We start from the raw sequence: 20948 nt of genomic DNA on the forward strand, positions 1-20948 counted from the left end.
CTGAGGACACAACAATGCGAAGGAAGGGGAACTTTCGTCCGCGATCTGGCTGCACTTGTGTGTTGTCCAAAATCCAATATGGCTGATGGTAACAGCCCACTTCTAAGTTGAGTGTTTATTACGTTTTATTACGTTTATTTCTGACCGAGCAAAAAGTCATTCAATTCAATCTATTCCAGCGATTCTGATTTTAAATTGTCATTTATAACCAAACAGCGAATTGTTTTTGATCATCTATCCTATTTTATATTCATATGTATAAAAAGTTGTTCGTCACGTTTTAAAATCTAAAAACAACAAGGAAGTGCGGTTAAGTGTTCAACGCACCACATACGTTATCAACGTATTTTTATAAACAAGAATTTCATTTTGTTGAGAGCCAAAATGTCTTTAACGAGGTTTGTGTTACTTAATCATATGAATCTTTTTTATGATAGTAAAGTTAGCAGACATTTGAAATTAAAAAAAATTTTTTTTAACAGATTAATAATGAAAAAAAAATATTTCTAGAAAAATGCAGATGTCGGAAATTTCATAAACTATACGTGCAATTTTTCAAAATATTTTTTTAATATTCATTTTTTTGTTAAAAAAAATCCAAAAATTTTAAATGTCTGCTAACTTTATTGTCATATCTTTTTTTCCGCACTAGTATTTTAATTTTATAGTCAATTTTATGTTGAGACACACGTACTTATTATTCTTTTTTTTTTTTTTTTTTTTCAGTTTTTTGCCAGCACCCAGTCAAGTGACTTGGGACAGATCTGATGAAGCACGTGAACAAAAACTAAGGCAACGACCTGTATCAGCTTTGGTGAAAGCTTTTGTTACCGCACCACCTTACGGCCAACGAAAAGGATGGATTCCCCGAAATCTCGATGACTATGGAGATGGTGGTGCGTTTCCGGAGATCCACGTTGCCCAGTATCCTCTGGAAATGGGTCAGAAAGGCAAAGAGACATGCAACGCCTTGGCAATTCAGCTCGACGCAGAAGGAAAAATAAAATATGACTTGATCGCTCGGCAAGGTCATTCCAAAGACAAAATTGTCTACAGTAAACTCAGTGATTTGCTACCTTCAGAAATAGCAAATGAAGACGATCCAACCTTGGTACGACCGAGTGAAGAAGAGTTGGAAGAAATTACAGAACGGACAAGGAAAGCCCTGGAGAAAATCACGCAGTCAAAGATCGCTGCTGCTATGCCAGTTCGTTGTGCAGAAAAGCAAGGCCCAGCTCAGTATATTCGATACACTCCGTCTCAGCAAGGGCAATCATTTAACTCGGGAGCCAAGCAACGAGTCATACGGATGGTTGAGGCTCAAGTTGACCCGATGGAGCCACCGAAATTTAGGATCAACAAGAAAATTCCTCGTGGACCACCATCTCCACCAGCACCAGTTTTGCATTCACCTACCCGTAAAGTCACTGTGAAAGAGCAAAAAGAATGGAAAATACCTCCCTGCATAAGTAACTGGAAAAACGCAAAAGGTTACACGATTCCTCTGGATAAACGGTTGGCTGCTGATGGGCGAGGCTTACAACAGGTTCACGTGAACGAAAACTTCGCTAAGCTAGCTGAGGCTCTTTACATTGCCGACAGAAAAGCCCGGGAGGCTGTCGAAATGAGAGCGCAGTTAGAAAAGAAACTGGCTCAGAAAGAAAAGGAGAAGAAGGAAGACCATCTCCGTCAGCTAGCTCAGAAAGCCCGTGAAGAGCGTGCCGGGTTGAAGGCTTCTGCGGCTCTGGAGAAGTCGGAGGAGTCCAAAGAACGGGATCAGCTGCGGCATGAGAGGCACAAGGATCGTGCGCGCGACCGCAATCTTGCCCGTGCGGCTCCTGACAAGCGCTCCAGATTACAACGGGAACGTGAGCGTGATATAAGCGAACAAATCGCTTTGGGAATGCCCGCCAAAAATATAAATACCACCGGTGAGGCTCAATTCGACCAGCGACTATTCAACACCACCAAGGGAATGGACAGCGGATATGGTCATGATGACGAGTACAATATCTACGATAAGCCCTGGAGGGATTCTAATTCACTGGCTAACAATATCTACAGACCTAGTAAAAATATCGATAAAGACAATTACGGTGATGATCTGGAAAAGATTGTAAAGACGAGTAGATTTGTACCAGACAAAGAATTTAGTGGTACTGATCGATCGGCCCAAAGGAGTGGCCCTGTGCAATTCGAGAAGGATGAAGAGGATCCCTTCGGATTGGATCAGTTCTTGACTCAAGCCAAGAGAGCCAGCGGATCAACAACAACACCAAGTGCTTCTGCGACTTCTTCGAAGCGCAAAGACGACAAAGATCGTCCTTCTGTACCATTAAAAAAGAAAAAGAAATATTAATCATAAAAGTAACTAAAACTTACATTACTATAAGTAAATGAAAATTTATTATTAATTAATTTAATAAATCATTATAATTCCATTTTACTACCAACGATTTAATTGTTATGGTTAGCCACTTGAAATAAGGCAGTACGCATTATATAAATGGTAATACTCGTTTATTTTCTGACGTTTAAATTTATATAAATGATAGCAATGTTGATTAATGATCTTAATTATACATACAACAATACCAACATACAGTATCAACATTTATTTCACATAATTGTTTGTACACAAAAATTATTAACTAAAATGAGTCTACGAAAATGGAAAACATTGATTTATTTTTTAAATTTTCACTTTTGGTGCGGCCTTAAAGTTGGACGCTGATAATATTTATTTATTATCATCTAGTTAATTTATAATCAACAAAACCAATAACTTAATATAATTTACCAATATATAATATGATATGTGTTAGTATTTATTTTGACAATTGCACTAAATCCCATCAATTAAAAGTTTGTTAATTTAATAATTATTGATAAATTATCACAATAATAATAATAATAATAATAATATTAATAATAATTATAAAGTATAAATTTTCAGAGATTTTAAATGTTGCCAATTGATTTAATTGTAACATCTGTCAAATAAAATTTATTAAGATAAAGAATGGCCTAAAATTATCATTTCACAAATACACTGATCATAAAAATAAAAGGAGTAATTAATTATCAGCCGAAAATTAAATTTTTTCTTTGGATACCAGTAACTCAGAAAAAAATTATCTTACAAAGCTCCTGGACCTCTCAAATTAAAGAATAGGAATAAAACCAAGAGGGTTTCTACATGAAATTACTAAAAGTAAATTTATTGAAGGTCATTCGCCTTTCGACAGGTAGGAAAATTTTTTAAAAATTTCTTTTTAGAACTAAAAGCATTCAATTTCCATTTTTTAAAATATCCTTTAATTTTTTTGACCAGTGTATCATCAATCAATCAACCACCTAGATCTTACTACAATAATAATAACTAAAATATTCATTTAAAATGAGTCAGTGTCCAACATAAAGGACATTCACCGTTAAAACTATCTACTTGGATGGATTATATGCATCGGGCCACATTGGGCATTTAAATAATACGCAATCATAATTAACATAATTAATAATCACACAAAATTGGCTGGACAATATATACTACTAATAAATATAATAATCAAGTTCCGGTCCACTTGGACGTTTTAATTTTTCACATGCGTACGTCACTTCTCGCTGGATTGAGCAATCGCGTAAATAATTTTTTAGACAACTCGCATGATCTGGACGTATGGCATTCTTACATATTGAAATTAACTTTACTTTTTTACTCTACCCTGTGTCAGTTCTGAACTGAAGCATAAAAAATAATTTAGTTACTAGAATAAATTATTTTTCCTTTCATTTTTATTCATCATATCTTTTGGCATTTAAATCACGCAAGAACTTCTTACCCAGAAAAATAATTATTCTATAATAAATAGTATCGACTAGTTAATTAATTAATTAATTAATATTATAGAATATAGATCGAGTAGTTCAATATGAACTTGTAATTAATACCATTCTGTTATATAACACTAATTATATTTGTTTATTAGTATGCTTATTATTATTATCTTATTTAAAAGATATTGATTATCGTAAAAATTACTAACTACAATTATAATACCGATGTGTAAGTAAACAAATGCAATATTAATTGTAATAATACTATGCGCTAATTGCTAAATAGCTTTTGCGCTTTAAATACATTATTTTTTATCATTAAGGTCATTCTCGAACATTGTCCGCCACTTTTTTTAAATTTTAAATTACTCGACTGCTATAGCCGAATTCAAATTTTTAAAAAAATTTGGAAAAAGGACGACGGAGTTGCAATTGTCGCCGAGATCGAAATTTCAAAAAAATTACTGACAGTTGTTGTCAATTAGGAGTCAAACGAAATTTGTTAAATAAATTTTAGTCTACATAATTTGAAATTTTGAATTATGATGTTGGCATGAAGATTTTACTGAATCGTTCGACTTCCAATTGATAAAAACTAATTAATTTTTTTGACAGTTCGTCATTAAATATTTTCAAAAACTGGGGGTACTGCCTGAGAATGTCCTTAAAGGAGTAAAATTTTTTACAATTTTTTTTAAGGAATAATATCATCCAGTATACAAATTTGAATAATTCGTAGTAAGAAATTGCATATCGTATCCGAAAATATTGATTTGACTTTTTTTTTTTCATTGTATAGTTTGAACAATTCTGTTTCTATGGCAATAATATATCATGAGACATGTACTCAACATATATATATATACTTGAAAAGACATTTCGATTTTTGTTTTCGTGTTCCGTGTCTACTAGATCAAACGAAATGTCATATTTATATCATATGCATACAAATTGTATGTAATGTCTCTACAGTAGGCAGCAAAAATAAATACAAGACTTGCTTTATAAATTTTCTATACATTCTTACATTGATTTCTTTATTCTTATCGTCATATATTTTTAATAATATCCAGCTGTTTATATATTTACTTATTTTTATAGCTTTCTTAAATTGACAACTGACATTGCATCGTTACGGTTTCGAAATCACTTTTCATACATCAATCTCATTTTTTTTTTCTATAGATACATATATATATATACTTTTTTAAAATATTGTATAGCGGATTATATATTTATCATCAAAGTTTTCTCATAAGTCATAAGTATACATTTATTGCCCTTGTTTTATTTGATTATTATTTTATATATTATAAATTTCGTTTACTCGAGTGTATATGACGGTCTCAAATAGGTACTTTTGTTACGTTTTTTTGACGAAAAGAATACGAATAATACTCTGTTCCATTTGGCAAGTAATTTAAAATTTTTTTTACAACCACTATAATTATCAACACTCTAGTTGGTAAATGATGAGGAAACTGTCAGCAAAAACTGTTATTGGTTGATTAGATTACAGTGTGATTGATTAAAAAATATGCGGAGCTAATTGGAGCTTCCAGAGAGATACGGGTCGTGCAAAAACACCAGCAAGACCTTTTTCTTTACCGCCGACCAAAAAAACATAGAGGGGTGCTGGTGTAACAGCTTCACTGGCAGCCATTTTTTCTCTTTGTCTCTCAGCACGGGACGCGCTGACAGCTCTCCTGGATGGAGAACCAAGAGCCAGACTCTTGGGTGGTGCTCTTGGTTTTATTTCCTGCAACTCGAGTAATTCTGCGAAAGTCTGTGAGGCTGATCTGCCCGGAGCATCTTCGAGGACACTGTCAGGTGGACTATTGAGCATTTTTGCAAACTTATCGTCAGTAGCTTCAAGTCCTAAATAATTTGGATTGCAAAATCCGAATTGTCCTTCACGTATCGTTGGCGCGCGTTGTTTAGACTTTTTTCTGTCAGGCCAGTCGTCGTCTGCGAGTGGATCTCCGGGACTTCTTGCTTCTATACTCGCGTAATCCGAGGTTGATTCTTCACCTTCTTCTAGATCCGCGAATCGTACAGACGCTGAAGTAGGAATTTTAGTTGCACAAGGTGTCTTAGGACTCTGTACAGCTTCGTACAGATGAGAACTGTAGCTTTCCCCGCGCGTAGGCTGACAAGCTTGATGAAGTGTTTCGAAGTCGGCTTTTTCTTCAGCGACATCTATAAGTCGCGTGGTCGCTAATCCTTTCTGTTCATCATCGCTGTCTTCGTCAGGATCGACAAACACCAGTCTCGCAGCTTCCACGGGCGTAAGAACAGGCGTAGGCAGAGTCAGAGCACGGAAGTTTGGCACAGAAATAGGCTCGCGAGTCATACGAGCACTTTTAGCTTCATAAGATGAACTTTCAAAGCTGCATCTGTTGGCCTCCGCCAAAGTGCGCTGTCTTCGTCGAGCTAACGCATTAGCACTTCGCGATTTCACCATACCGCTTGATGGTTCTGCTAATTCAGAATCAACCTGCTGGAACGGATAATAAGAATTAACATCTTGCGGACACTCTTCAGTATCTTCCTGGCCACTCAATACCGAATAACTGCATTTGTTAGGATGACTCAGTCTTGAAAGATTTATTTGTGAAAGTTTCGATATTTCTTTGAGGAAACTTGGTCTCGTTGGAGCTTCACATGGTGACACTCGATTGCCACCACTTCCAGACAATGAAAATCTTGTTTTATTGCTACGCAATCTTGGCCGTTGATTATCTTGCATCCCACTGCCTTTGATAACAAGCTCCGAAACAGCAAGAGCAACACTTTCAGCTCTTGGTTGCGGCTTTGGCCCAGGTACAGTCAATCTCTCCCATGTTTCCGTGGCAAAATGAAACCGCCAAAGATCATTAGTCGCCAGTCCATTGGTTTCACCGCCAAATATCAGCATACAACTGGGCAATCTGCATGCAGCATGGCCATGTAGTGCTCCAGGTCCCGGTTTATTCTTCAGCATAGTCCACATTGCTGCCTTAACGTCCCACTTCCAGCAGTCATTTCTTTCCTGCAGATCAGTCATACCCCCGTAAATAAACATCGAGTCGCAGTGCAAAACTGCCGAGTGTTTATGACGCGGTGCTGGACCACATTCACTTGACGATAACAAGTGCCAAGATTCCGTCTCAAAGTGAAACGCCCACAATTCCGGTGAACTACCACGTAAATCTTGATATCCGCCGTAGATTAACATCTGCCCTCGATGCACCAATGCCGTGTGACCTCTTCGTCCTCTCGGCACAGCGCACCCCCTCTGCGCTCGTATTTTTCTCCACAAATTTGTCTAAAAAAAAAAAGTAATCAGCATTACTCCCACTGATATTTTACACCATGAAAATGCGCATTAATAATTAATTAAAACAAATAAAGAAAAAGTAAAAGTTTATAATTGAACAAGGAAGAATTTTATGCGATCTCGAAAGCGTTACAATGATTTTTATTTTCTCTAGCCGTCTTGATAAGTAGCCAAGTGCATATTTTGTAGTAGCTGTTGTAAATTTTAAGTTTTACCTTCACTGTGTAGACCCATAGGGGGGTTTCGGTGCCCGCGGAGAAGCCCAGCTCGCCTCCGAAAACGTATAAACAATCCTTGTATGCTACTGCGCTGTGTTCCTGAAGCGCTGGAGGTCGTTCTCCACTGGGGTGTAGCTCCTCCCATCGACTCTCAGCTGAGAAAACAGATAAAGTGGAAAAACAAAAATAAATTACGTTATTCAGATAATTGACACGTTGCTACGGGGAAGAAACTTAATATATGTCCTGGATGTTAGTCTATATACGTATATATATTTGTGCTAGCTCTCAGGGAAGAAGATTCCCTCTTCATAAAACATTTATCTCTTCTCAACGGGTTCCAAAACGTGCTACCAGACAATAGGGTGTTCTCAGCGAGTACTTTTCTCAGCGGTTGACCTAGTATTTCGCATTAAACGTGCTCTATCTACTTAAACGAACAAACTTTTGATAACTTAGACCACTAAAAATTTTTATTTATCGCACATACATACAAAATTTAATTTTATCTTAAAAAAAAAAATTTATAGCTGTGAGTTTAAGAAATTTATGAAATTTATTTAGTAATTGAATTAATGCTGGCAGTTTCATTTCCGACTGCGTCTTTCGATACGTTTATTTTTATTTTTCTTTCTCTCTAATCGTTTCCTCTTTCTTTTACGTCTTTGTTCAGCCAACCAACGACCCCTGCCACAGTGGGAGCATTTTTTTTTACCGGATTTTCTTTTAGCCACTTTGCCGGTCCGAGTCGGACAGTACCCACATTTACCAACGCAATCTGGGCAGTTACAGCCTGGGGGACGACTGCCGAGACCCACTGATGGAGATCCAATGTCATTCAACTTGTACTTCCCCTTATGATCTCGTTCAAGAATCCCAAACTCCTCGTAAGCTTTGAGAATTTCCGATAACTTTATTTTTGAAATATAAAAGTTAAATATCAAGTAATTTATTTAACTGTAAGTAAATAAAGTTAATATCAAATACCGGTCGCTTAATTAATTCTTCGTCAATACTGAGCCGGGATGAAATGTACTTCAATATTCTTTTGCCGACACAACTTGACTGTTGATTTAAATTATTAATCGCTTGGATTACACTATTAAACGTCTTTACTTTGTCTTTTTCCATTGTTTGAGTATAAAAAAAAATACATGACTCGTAATAATAATTATTATTATTAAAATAACGATTTCAAAAAAAAGGAGATTTAAATATGAATTCAATTGGCGGCAAAGTTGTGAGGATGGTTTGAATAAAAGAGGACGAATTAAATATACAAAACTGAACCATTATTGTAACGCTTAATTTTTCATTACAATTTTAATCCGATCCATCAATTAAAATTTTTTATATACCGACATATGACGTATTGTAATGTTGTGACAGAAAACAAAACAGCGTCAACTGCAGCCACCTGACAACCAATCAAATGTACATGTGTAGTAAATTTGAATCGAACACAGCAAATTCTAGTGTCAATCCCGTGAGATGCGTAATTGGGAATGAGCATCAAGGCAACGAGATGTCAATCAACGGACCGTGATAACGAGAATCCGAATGAGATGTGTTTGCTCGAGGGCATTCAACAGCAGTTCTCATCTGATCATTGAGTACACAGAAGTTAAGTCCTCATCCAAGTATGTGGGAATTTTATACACATATATATACAAATATCATAAATCAAGAGCACACTTACCCAAACTATACCTCCAGAGATCTTTCAGAGGGAGATTTCCATTTCTACCTCCCAGAAGATAAACATGACCTCCAAGTAATGTCGCACTATGTTTACTTCTCGACGGTGGTGCTGGACCATTTTCCGTTCCAGCAGCAGTCACTGAGCACCACATTTTCCCTCCGTTCAATCTTGTCTTCTTGCCGTTGCTCTTGTTCCCGTTCTCGGCTTTTTTTTATCTGAAAAAAAATGAAAGAGGATTTTGTAGTTAATCCGTTCATGCTGAAATTGAGTGGGATTGAAATTCGTTTTAAGGCCAGGATAAGAGTAGCAGTAGACGCCGTCGCCAAGCAACCGTTTCACTCTCCTCGTCGGTGCAGTGATACATCTCCTGCTCTCTTTCTTTCTTTCTTTCTCCCTTCCATCCCCTTATCCTCAGTCATCACTTAAATTACAACATATATGTACCAACTACATACAGGAGTATAAGCTATAAAGCTTGAACCCCTCGTGATTGCATTTACTTTTCACTTGTGGCGCCAAATCTCTTACGTAGGTCGTGGATTGGTCTAGGGTGATTCGGATAAAACGTAAATAATTTTTCATGTGACTGACAGCTATCTATAACACTAGAAAAATATTCGATGTAGTCCCTTTAACTGAGCCATTCTCGTACTATTTGTAATTCCATGTCAGAGGGGTGTCGACAGGACGAGCAGCAAGACCGCAAAAGGGGAGACTGTAGTCTCCAGCCAGTAAATAAAATATCGTTTGTTTCACTTCATATAAATCGTTACTTTTACAATAAACTCTGCTCCAAAAAATAAAAAAAAACGTAATAAAAAATGTACACATATATACGATATTTAAATTCAAATGCGGAAGCAACTCGAGGTCACATTCAATAAGATTTTATAACTCCCTTGTGCGCTCTTGATAGGCTTTATTTTATTCTTTTATCTTTTTTCATTTACCCTCAGCTCTGCTTTGGGAAACACGGAGAGTTTAATAATTTAATTGTTCAGCGGACTGACGCCCGACAATTCAATATATCTATAGAATTAAATAAAAAATTTACATTCCATTGGACTCTATACATTAAACATGTATTTTCGTTTGTCTAAAAAAATCAATGCTGATATTTCTTCGCTAAAAATTTAAATATCATAAATTTATTAATATTCCTCACAGCCGACTGGCTGTCATTCGCATTAATGACTTTCAAGTGACGACAATAAAACGAAAGATGAAAGTGAAGACTTAGAGAGAGAGAGAGAAAAAGTATCAAAGAAAATTAGATTATCATCGATAAAAGCCTTCATTCATCCCCTCTTATATCTTTTAAGCTTTTTTTATTATTTCCTCAGTACACACAACTCAGGCCTGTATACTTGATATGTTATATGTCTATAAAGTATTATACATATGAGTAAAAAGTGTCTGTGTAAAGCTTTAGCTTCGTCCGTATATCCCATTATCCGATGCAACTCGTGACCCACATGTGGGCTGCGATTATTCAGCCAATTAATTGTCTCGACGTGACACTCCAGAGTCATTCTTCCGCCAGCTTCACAATTAAGACGTTCTGTCCTAGTCTGCAGCTTATATATAAAAAAAATAAACCCCATCAGAGTACATGGACATTAATTATTTTATTTTGTATGATAGAGATGCCAGAGGAACAAGGATAGAAGATATATTATGTATGCGGTTGTTGTTACCTCCTACGATGACGGCACAGGCTTAATTCCAACGACGTTCTTGAGGATATATTTTTACGTCGTTGATAAATTAAAGACAAAGATGTGCTGTTTACTTGGTCAACAGTGACGGTGGTAAATAAATAATCAGTGGACTAGTTCAACAAAAGCCTAAAGTGGGACTAAACTAGTAACTTGTACTCATAAATTTATGCAATAAAAATAATAATAATAATAATAATATTTACGTATGAATCTCACCTGCTCATTTGCTGAAGTAAACAAAAGACCCGGGCCGGTAAGTATTTCAGTGGAGCATAACAACAGGAAGTAAATCTCAAATAAATAGAATTACCCAGGTTGTGAAATATTTATCCGGGACAACGGACCCGCTGGATTCAATCAATCGTACTGGACATGACATATTGTCATCACCATCAACACTCACACACACCTCTGCTGATGACATAAGTACTGTACATTTTATTGCTGTCACGTTTCGCGCGTTTGGAGCACACGTACTCACTCACACGTTTGTCGGTTTGTAAACAATCGGTTTGTGGAGCAACGAGGACTCGGATTATTGTCAAACGCGTATGTGAACCCAGATAATTTTTTATGTATGCGGCTTACTTGCGAAGATCCAACTGCGTCTGGGTCGAGCACCTAGAGGCAGCTCTACTTGTCATCATCGGGAACTCGACGCAGGCGCTGTCCTACGAGCCCTCCACCCTCACTTTTTGCCACCACCTGCAACTTTTAAACTGTTCATCCCTCCTGATAATAGCAATGACTTTGATTTTATTTTTTTCCCTACTCATTCATCCAGCAATTCGAGTTATTTATTTCCGCTCCGATCCGGTAATCATTGCACTTAATCATCAGGGCAATCGTCTTTGTTATTTAAGTATAATGATGTGTACTTAAGTATGTAATGTATGATTTTGTTTGTTGATATTTGCTTGCAGATCAATGAGAGAAAGCCGGAAGGACTCGTGGTCCACGAGGAATAGAGTCAAGTGCGTAAGGACGAGAGGACGTTGCCACAAAAAAGGGGAGATTTAATTTTTTTTCAGGGTAACAAGCATGCGCGGGCGTCGGTTGTCATGGTGACAGGATGCAAGAGAACCAGCCGCGCGTGAATACGTATTGATTACTACTTTCATACTCACTTGCTCTTCCATTGGCACACCATCTCCTGTCTCTACTATTATGTTTTGTCAAGGTATTTGATCTTCTCCTATGTACATATATGTACTGACGAGTCTGTTCTATGTACTGTGCTTAGATACATAGTGATGCATCATCTATTATAGAGCTGTATAGGAATATTCCCATAGGAGCCGTTCAACACTTGACAGGTTCCACGCGGTGACAGATCCACACGCGTGTTCAATGAAAAATTTACGGTTACTTGGTTAACTTGGGAAACTGGCAATACCAGCTTCCTGCAGGGAAATAAATAATAAATGATTGCTATCAATTTCAATATAAATATAATTGTCACAGTTTTTTTTCATATTTATTTTATACCTTTTGCCAGAGGATACGCTATTGCTGATGTATGTCGTATGTTGATCCCGTATACTAATCTCGAAGCGTAACTAATCACAGCAGAGGTATTTCATAACTTTCGATTGCTTTTCAGCGGAAGTTTAAAATTAATTTTTGGTTTACAAACTTTTTTTTTACTTATTATTAATTACAATCAGCACAAGGACGAAGTTTCACTATTTAAGTGACATCTTTTAGACAACTGGTCTATTGTTGGCTGGTAAATTTAAGGGAGAGTCCTTGGAGACTCTCGAGGTGATGACATGAGACAGGCGCGGGGATAAATTTGAATCTCTGCTGAGGGGTCCGAGATCTGAGATGTTGCTGTCGTGTCTTACAAATTTCGCTCGCGGGAAAAGTTTCAAGGGGATTGTTACTTTGTATGTTTGTTTGTTGTTGGGTGTAGATGCCCGGTGACAAAAGCACCGAGTGAGCTGCAATTACAATTACTGAGAGAGAATACTCCGTAACGAAGAGAGTTGCTCTATGCGTGACACTCTCGTTTTCACTTGAGCAAATTTCTGTCACACTTTATGAACTGTCGTATACTTTTTATCGTATATTTATAACTTTTTATATTTTTTAAATTATCATCATCATTGTTTTCATAATTTTTAGTTATTAATTTTTAATATAAATTAAATTTAAATGACTTTGCAAATTTACTAATTAAATAATAAGATAATTGCCTTAAGATAAAATTAAACAAAAAGCTATAACGAATTAAATAACTAACGAGCATGCAACCCCGAAGGGCAGAGTGGGTTCCTGTGCAATTGCTCGCGTGTGACTGTACCATATAAATAGTGAAACTCGGGAAATCAGAGAGTCATTCACTCTGAATTTTTTAAACAAACAACATTACGAGATATTAATTTAGTTTTTTTTTATTTTTAAGTTGTGCCGTAACTTTACAATTTTTTTTTATTTACAAATGACTTGAGTTCTTGATTACCATAAAAAAAAAAATATAAGAACAGTAGTAATTAAAAAATAAAAATGATTCGCTTAACGAGACTTTTAATATTTTTTTCCTTGGTGATTTATGAGTCCGGTTCAGTTGCAGTGATATCGGAAAAAAATACACTGGAGCCGCTTAAAGCCTCGCCAGTTGACGAGACATCAAACGAAAAACCGGAAAAGTTTATTTTGCCTTTAGCGGAAGGATCTACTTCTGATTCTGATAGTAAAGTAAACAAACGTGATAAAGCCTCAAAGGATGATAAATTTATGGATGATGATAAAAAAGATAAGAGGACTCACGGAAGATTTAGCGAAAGAGATAAGTCACCTTTGTAAATACAAACAACAATTAATTATTTATTTATTTGGATTTTTTTTTTTGATGAAGATTTTATGAAAATTATTTTTTCTTTAAGACTCAATTGCTGTGGCAGTAGATTCGAATCTCTCGGACGACCTGAGTCGACGTTACAGCCGACTACCAGAGCGACGGATACCAATCGCTACCCAGACCGATTTGGAAATCGTCCGGATGACAGATTCAATAATTGGCAGTCGGTGAGACCGAGCAGTTCTTCAAATTCAAACGGCGGACTCTATGGGAGTTCTGGTAATCAACCTGACAGGTCAGTTAATTATTTATATTATTATTATTTCAATACAGTAATTTATCTTTTAATTATTATCAGAAGATTTGGATCCCGTCCATCATACCACGACTCAGAATACGGAAGACCCGGAAACAGACCGAGCTACGGCTGGGGCTATGGAGGATACGGAGACAGCGGATCTTTTGGAAGTCAGGGGTTCGAATTAAATCACCGTCCAGGTGGAATTTTCTTCTCGGGAAGTAATAGACCCTCGGGTGGTTATGGTATTCATGGAACAGTTGGTGATCAAGATGAATTTCCTGAAGGCATGGCGGGAGGTAAACTGCCAGCTAACATTCAGACCCAGAAAGTAAATATTTATTTTCTAAATGAACCTGGCTGAGAACACAGTGATATTATTGATTGATTTTTTTTTTAAATTATTAAGGCAGTGGCTTTGAAAGCCTTGGCGGGAGTTGCATTGATCGGTGCCGCAGCAGCGTTGGCTGCCAACCCGGCTCTTTTGCCAGTCGGAGTTCTTGCTGCTGGACGTAAGCGAAGATCCGTAGAATCGGACCAGTCAGAGTTCAATCTTCTGCGTTTTCCTGAACAATTTATCCGAGATCGTATTCCTGGAGTGTACGAAGACGACGAAGCCGCTAAAATATTCTGGGAGTCTCCAAAGTGTGTCGCTCGTCTCACTTGCGAAGTTCAGAAGGAATATTTGAAAGCCATTACAAAAGATCCAGGTCTTCGTAAAGACGTTGAACGTCGACTAAAAGAATTGTCAGTATAAATTAAATTAAAATATAAATAATTTAAATGTTAATTATTTTAATTATTCTTTCAGAATTGACAGTGAAATCTTCAGCGCTGACTACGTATACAAAAGTATGAAGATGCTCACTAAAATAGCGCGCAATGCGAATCCCAAAGACGGAAAATGTGAAATATTCACTTGTAATTTTTTCACATCATAATTAATTAATTAAATTGAATTTATTATCAAATAATAATTAAGAATTTTTTATAAAATATATTTAATAAAGTAGTGAAATAAAAGCGAGTTTATATCTCACTGTATATTCATTTATTTTATCAAATAAATTTTCTTATTAATTTTTTCCCTCTGCCAATTATCATACTAATGATTTAATTAATTAATATTTACGATTTATTAATGTAATAAATTCAAATAAAAAGACAATTAAAATGATTACTTATTTTTTTATCAGCCAAACAATGGAAGTTAGTAAAGGGCAAAAAAAAATATGTTCTTTTTACGGATTATCATTATTCAATAAGTATAACTATTAAATTGTTAATCGTAGTAATTATATAATGAATTTAATTAATACAAATTTTAAATATTAAAAAGGCTATGTAAGTTTCTTCGCTTTCTGATAAAGTGTATCCACGACTTTTCCCATACTGTGTATCGTGTCGAGAGCTATTTCGTAAGTTTTATCACGTGGCGCGTCTTCAAATACAATCAGGACTCCTTCTCCTTGATCCAGTACTCCAAGTAATTTTTTATCCAGTATCATTTGAGACAATTTTTTTTCTACTTGAGCAATCGGCAATGCTATACATGTCGCTATGTGAGCAACCTGCATAAATAAATCATTTATTAGTCATACTTTTATATTTATTATCAGATCATCATATTAATAAATTACCTGAACACGAGAATAAGGTTCGACCAATCGGCAAAGATTCTGTTCAAGCATAGTGTCATAAAGTGAACCAAGATGAGCGCGGACGATAGGATCATCCTCCAACTCCTGTCGGTACTCTTTGACGGCTTTTTGAAAATCGGCAAGAGAACGTTTGTGACTGGCCTCGGCCACAGCCTTCATCGCATCTAGATCACGGCCAGCATATTTTACCGCCAGCTTTCCTGACATTATTGACTGGACATCGTCAGGCGTACGGAGCATTATCTTAGACAGCAGCATGTACTTGAGGGTCGTAAGTGCTTTAGGGTTGTCAACACTGTCGTACCTAAAAAAAAAATAAACAATCAAATAATAATTCTATTGATCGTTTCAAATTCTCCAGCCATTTGTTTATTTAAATTTATGTACCCCTCAAACGCCTCGTAGAAATAAGAGTAAGCAGTCTTGAAATCTCGTTCATCGGCAGCATGTAAAATTCCAGATTGTAAATCTAGAGCAGCTTGCATTTTAGGCGGACAATAAATAGCATTCGCGGTTGTTCTTGCGCTGGTCAATGCTGCTCTTGCTTTAGCTAAATTACTCAGAGCATGATAAGTCTTGCTTTCAAGCAACTGTACTTCAACTAACAGTTGTTTGTCATCGAGTTTTTTAAGCTCCTTCAGCAAAGCCGAGCTGAGTTGCAGTGCCTCAGTGTACATTCCAGTGTCGAAATAAAGAGCTATCAATCTCGCTTCCAGCGACTGTCGGAGAAACGTTCTCTTTTCTGTTTTCGCCCATTCTATACACTCTTTGATGAGTTGGACCTAAAAATAAAAGTTCGTCAGCGATGACAATACAACACACCCTTCAAGAGGTTATGATCACCATCATTACTGCTGTGTCATTCAGTAATAATAAAATAAATATAAATAAAATAAATAGAATCCAGCTCACCTCGATTCCTATACTAGCGTCCACGTCCAAGAAAAAGTCAACCAAAGACCTCACGAGTTTAGCAGCCTTGGCCTTGCTGATAAGACTGAGGAAAGGTCTCGTAGCTATTATGAGGTCAGCGAGTTCCTTACCCTTACCCTCTTTTTTGTAGAGCTCGCCCAGCTGAAGGATACCCTGCTCTTTGATACGGATGCTCTCTTCATCGTCTTCTGTCAAACCTATGTCTGGATTTGATACTATTTCATTGAGTAGTGATATTCCCTCGCCACGGTTCGTAAGACAGGCGGCTTGAGCACGCTCAAACAACATTGCACCGGCCATTTCAACTTTTTCAGACCTAACGGATGTATATTTATAAATCGTTATTTTATTTTGTGATTTTAAAAACTTATTGCTACTGTCAGTTTTGTTATTTATATTTATTTATTGTTAAATAATTATCACATAAATTTATTTAAATAAATTAAATTCACTCACTCAGTTGTTATTATTTATAGTTTAACTATCAGACTTTAAATGCTCACTTATAACTGCTTACTTTTGGTCGTTGGTAGTCGAAACCTCTGGCAAAACTCGTGTCATGCTCCTGCTAAAGTCAAATCAGCGTCTAGAAATTTTAAAATAACCCGCTGATGGTAAGAAATAATAAAAAGATGAGTCAAAAGAATGTTCTAGAAAAGCGACCTCTTGGTTGGAAATTCAAAATTTTGTCCCAGGACCATTTTATATTTTTATTATTGAAATTTAATTTTGAAAAATGGCTGCGCCATCCACTTCATTGTCGACTCGAAATAAAAAACATTTTCTTGGTGTACCAGCACCTTTGGGATATGTCGCTGGTGTTGGAAGAGGGTAAATATATTTATTTATTAATTGTATTGTTTTTTTTTTTAAATTATTTATTGTTCATTTAAAAAATGACTAACGAAATCTTGCGTTTAATTCTAACCTTGATTATGTTTTTGTTTTTAGAGCTACTGGATTCACAACACGGTCTGATATTGGACCTGCTCGTGATGCCAATGACGTTTCGTAAGTATATTTTATTATTCATTTTATTTTAGATTTATTTTTAATTATAATTAATTATTTTGTTGTGTTATTAGTGATGACCGACATGCCCCACCAACAAAACGAGCTAAAAAGAAAGAAGAAGAGGAAGAGGATGAAGAAGATCTGAATGATTCAAATTATGATGAATTTTCAGGATATGGAGGATCACTTTTCAGTAAAGTAAATTTATTTTTTTTTTTTAAATTTTATTCATGAATTTTTTACTGATACTCAAGTCCGTCGCCGTCTAATAATTTTTGGATTGTTGTAGAATTGGTAAATTATAGAAAAAAAATTTTGATTTTTTTTTTTTTTATGTCATTGATTTGTTAGAAAAAAAATCCGAAAGTTGTTGATTGTCTTTTAACTATGTACTTGAAGATCGCAATGTTTTTCGCGAAACGAAAATGAAATAATCGAAATGAAAAGGTAAAAATCTACTGGATCTAGATTTCGGAAATGTTTCGCACGTCAGCCGAAAATTGCAGCCTACCCTATTTACTTCTTAAGTCGAATAACATCAATTTTTTTAATTTTCGTTGCACGAAAAACGTTCTGATCTTCAGGTACATTTTTAACTTCAGTATCATAATTTTGTATTTTTCTAATGGATGTTTATAGTCGAAAATTAATTTTTAGGATCCATATGATAAAGATGACGAGGAAGCGGATGCTATATATGAAGCCATTGACAAGCGGATGGACGAAAAGCGCAAGGAGTATCGTGAGAAACGACTAAGAGAAGAGTTGGAACGATATCGTCAAGAACGTCCTAAAATCCAGCAGCAGTTTTCGGACTTGAAGCGGGACTTGATAAATGTCTCGGAGGATGAGTGGAAAAATGTACCTGAAGTTGGAGATTCAAGGAATAGAAAGCAGAGGAATCCCCGGGCGGAAAAATTCACACCTCTGCCCGACTCTGTGCTAGCACGGAATTTGGGTGGTGAGTCTGCGATGAGTATTGACCCAGCTAGTGGTTTGGCTTCGATGATGCCAGGAGTAGCGACACCGGGAATGCTGACTCCCACGGGAGATTTGGATCTTTGTAAAATAGGTCTAGCGAGAAATAAACTGATGCACGTTAAGTTGAGTCAAGTGTCAGACTCTGTAGAAGGACAAACTCATGTTGATCCCAATGGATATTTGACTGATTTGAAAAGTATGATTCCTAGTTACGGCGGTGATATAAATGACATAAAAAAAGCTCGACTTCTTCTTAAATCAATCAGAGAAACAAATCCTAACCATCCACCTGCATGGATTGCTTCAGCACGTCTTGAAGAAGTAACTGGTAAAGTTCAAGCTGCTCGTAATTTAATAATGAAAGGTTGTGAAATGAATCCAACTTCTGAAGACTTGTGGCTAGAGGCAGCACGTCTTCAGCCACCGGACACTGCCAAGGCTGTTATTGCCCAATCAGTGAGACACATTCCTACGTCGGTGAGGATTTGGACAAAAGCTGCGGATCTTGAGACAGAGACAAAGGCAAAAAGAAAAGTTTACAGAAAGGCCTTGGAAAATATACCGAATTCTGTGAGACTCTGGAGGTCGGCGGTGGAACTTGAAGAACCAGAAGATGCTCGTATTTTACTTAGTCGTGCTGTTGAGTGTTGTCCGACTAACGTTGATCTCTGGCTGGCTTTGGCGCGTCTCGAGACCTACGAGAATGCTCGTAAAGTATTGAACAAAGCAAGAGAAAATATTCCAACTGATAGACAGATTTGGACGACTGCTGCTAAATTAGAGGAAGCCAATGGCCACATCCAGATGGTAGACAAAATAATTCAACGTGCTATCGAGTCACTGAAGGCCAATGGCGTTGAGATAAATCGTGAGCACTGGTTCAAAGAAGCCATAGAAGCTGAAAAATCAGGAGCAATACATTGCTGTCAAGTGATTATCAAGTATGTTATTGATTGCAATGTCGAAGAGGAAGACAGAAAGCACACGTGGATGGAGGATGCCGAGATGTGTGCCGAGCAAGGCGCACTGGAGTGTGCACGAGCTGTTTACAGTCTCGCAATAAATCACTTCAAGTCTAAAAAATCTATTTGGCTGAGAGCTGCGCACTTTGAGAGAAACTTAGGGACACGGGAGTCACTGGAAGAGTTATTACAGCGTGCAGTTAAACATTGCCCGCAAAGTGAAATGCTGTGGCTGATGGGCGCTAAATCAAAATGGCTAGCCGGTGATGTAGCATCAGCAAGAGATCTCCTGTCTCTGGCTTTCCAAGCGAACTCAAACTCCGAGCAAATTTGGTTGGCTGCTGTTAAGCTTGAGTCTGAAAACGCCGAGTACGGAAGAGCAAGGCATCTTCTTTCAAAAGCGCGCGCTCAATGTCCTACACGTAAGGTCGTAATGAAGAGCGCCAAGTTGGAGTGGTGTTTAAATAATTTACAAGAAGCGTTGAAGATTCTGAACGAAGGACTTCAAGATTTTGATGACTTCCCTAAATTTTGGTTGATGAAAGGACAGATTGAAGAGCAAATGGGTGATCTAGACAAAGCTTTGGAGACTTATAATCTGGCTATAAAAAAATGCCCCCACTCAGTTCCACTCTGGAGATTGTTGGCTGATCTTGAACGTCGTAAGAATCATATCACCAAGGCAAGGTCTGTTTTGGAGAAGGCGCGATTGAAGAATCCTAAGAATCCCGAGTTGTGGCTGGAGGCTGTCAGGAATGAAATGAAGCCGGGCGGTATCAGAGACATGGCCTACACCTTGATGGCCAAGGGCTTACAAGAATGTCCGAACGCCGGGTTACTCTGGGCTGAAGCGATCTTCATGGAGCCCCGAGCTCAAAGGAAGACCAAGGGTTACGATGCTTTGAAGAAATGTGAGCACGATCCTCACGTTCTTCTTGCAATTTCAAAGTACGTTTTAAATAAATTTACAAATTACTATCTCTTAATTTAATTTTATTTTTTTACTAATTATTTATTTAATGTTACAGGCACATGTGGGCTCAACACAGACTTAGCAAATGTCGCCCCTGGTTCAACAAGGCAGTAAAAATGGACTCTAAATTCGGCGACGTATGGGCATACTTTTACAAATTTGAAGTAACCCACGGTACCCCAGAACAGCAGGAAGAAGTCAAGAAGAGAGCAATCGCCGCGGAACCAACTCACGGCGAGCACTGGTGCAAAGTTTCAAAAGATATTAAAAACTGGTGTCTAAGTATTGAACAAATTCTGTTGCTCGTCGCTAAAAATTTACCAACACCCATTTAATTAAATATATATTTTTATTTTATAATAAAAAATACCCGCAAAATGTAAATGATTCAAATTTAAAAATCTTTTAATTTGTAATTTAAAACAAAGTTTTCTTAATTTAAAAATAAGCTGGGTTCGTTTTCATGAATCTAGTTCTCATGACACACACAAGAGTTGTCATTGTCAATGCGATTGAATGAGGGAAT

The 20948-nt window shown here is 36.8% G+C and overlaps 6 protein-coding genes across 11 annotated transcripts; 3 read left to right on the forward strand and 3 right to left on the reverse strand.

Annotated features, from left to right (window-relative positions):
- Window positions 1-56: 56 nt before the first annotated feature.
- LOC130667666 (SNW domain-containing protein 1) lies at window positions 57-3824 on the forward strand. The gene is made up of 3 exons (XM_057469423.1): window positions 57-398; window positions 727-3248; window positions 3335-3824. Exons 1-2 carry the CDS (start codon window positions 385-387, stop codon window positions 2357-2359), a joined length of 1647 nt encoding a protein of 548 aa, XP_057325406.1. The 5' UTR covers window positions 57-384; the 3' UTR covers window positions 2360-3248; window positions 3335-3824.
- Window positions 3825-5022: 1198 nt separating this feature from the next.
- Window positions 5023-11151, reverse strand: LOC130667665 (uncharacterized). Its single transcript, XM_057469422.1, has 4 exons — window positions 11014-11151; window positions 9074-9291; window positions 7372-7529; window positions 5023-7144 (listed from the first exon to the last, which is right to left on the reverse strand). Exons 2-4 carry the CDS (start codon window positions 9225-9227, stop codon window positions 5366-5368), a joined length of 2091 nt encoding a protein of 696 aa, XP_057325405.1. The 5' UTR covers window positions 9228-9291; window positions 11014-11151; the 3' UTR covers window positions 5023-5365.
- On the reverse strand, window positions 7562-8743 carry LOC130667670 (uncharacterized). Its single transcript, XM_057469431.1, has 2 exons — window positions 8362-8743; window positions 7562-8285 (listed from the first exon to the last, which is right to left on the reverse strand). The coding sequence occupies exons 1-2, from the start codon at window positions 8503-8505 to the stop codon at window positions 7962-7964; spliced, it is 468 nt and encodes a 155-aa protein (XP_057325414.1). The 5' UTR covers window positions 8506-8743; the 3' UTR covers window positions 7562-7961.
- LOC130667668 (uncharacterized) lies at window positions 8735-14988 on the forward strand. Of its 5 annotated transcripts, XM_057469430.1 has the most exons (8): window positions 8735-9014; window positions 10721-11050; window positions 11721-11977; window positions 13367-13601; window positions 13686-13895; window positions 13959-14229; window positions 14308-14645; window positions 14710-14988. In XM_057469430.1, the coding sequence occupies exons 3-8, from the start codon at window positions 11965-11967 to the stop codon at window positions 14837-14839; spliced, it is 1197 nt and encodes a 398-aa protein (XP_057325413.1). In that variant the 5' UTR covers window positions 8735-9014; window positions 10721-11050; window positions 11721-11964; the 3' UTR covers window positions 14840-14988. The 5 variants fall into 5 exon arrangements, with proteins under 5 accessions (XP_057325413.1, XP_057325412.1, XP_057325410.1 ...); XM_057469429.1 differs by lacking the exons at window positions 8735-9014; window positions 10721-11050 and adding an exon at window positions 11231-11346; XM_057469427.1 differs by lacking the exons at window positions 8735-9014; window positions 10721-11050; window positions 11721-11977 and having other exon boundaries at window positions 12766-13601; window positions 13962-14229.
- Window positions 14989-15070: 82 nt separating this feature from the next.
- On the reverse strand, window positions 15071-17090 carry LOC130667667 (26S proteasome non-ATPase regulatory subunit 11). 2 transcript variants are annotated; one of them, XM_057469425.1, is made up of 5 exons: window positions 16949-17090; window positions 16472-16808; window positions 15947-16341; window positions 15539-15863; window positions 15071-15469 (listed from the first exon to the last, which is right to left on the reverse strand). In XM_057469425.1, exons 2-5 carry the CDS (start codon window positions 16790-16792, stop codon window positions 15239-15241), a joined length of 1272 nt encoding a protein of 423 aa, XP_057325408.1. In that variant the 5' UTR covers window positions 16793-16808; window positions 16949-17090; the 3' UTR covers window positions 15071-15238. The 2 variants fall into 2 exon arrangements, with proteins under 2 accessions (XP_057325408.1, XP_057325407.1); XM_057469424.1 differs by having other exon boundaries at window positions 17010-17028.
- Window positions 17091-17164: 74 nt separating this feature from the next.
- Window positions 17165-20763, forward strand: LOC130667661 (pre-mRNA-processing factor 6). Its single transcript, XM_057469415.1, has 5 exons — window positions 17165-17323; window positions 17444-17503; window positions 17578-17704; window positions 18164-20397; window positions 20478-20763. The coding sequence occupies exons 1-5, from the start codon at window positions 17229-17231 to the stop codon at window positions 20755-20757; spliced, it is 2796 nt and encodes a 931-aa protein (XP_057325398.1). The 5' UTR covers window positions 17165-17228; the 3' UTR covers window positions 20758-20763.
- Window positions 20764-20948: the final 185 nt, after the last annotated feature.

Source organism: Microplitis mediator, chromosome 5 (assembly GCF_029852145.1).
Source record: "Microplitis mediator isolate UGA2020A chromosome 5, iyMicMedi2.1, whole genome shotgun sequence".
Lineage (NCBI taxonomy): Eukaryota > Metazoa > Arthropoda > Insecta > Hymenoptera > Braconidae > Microplitis > Microplitis mediator.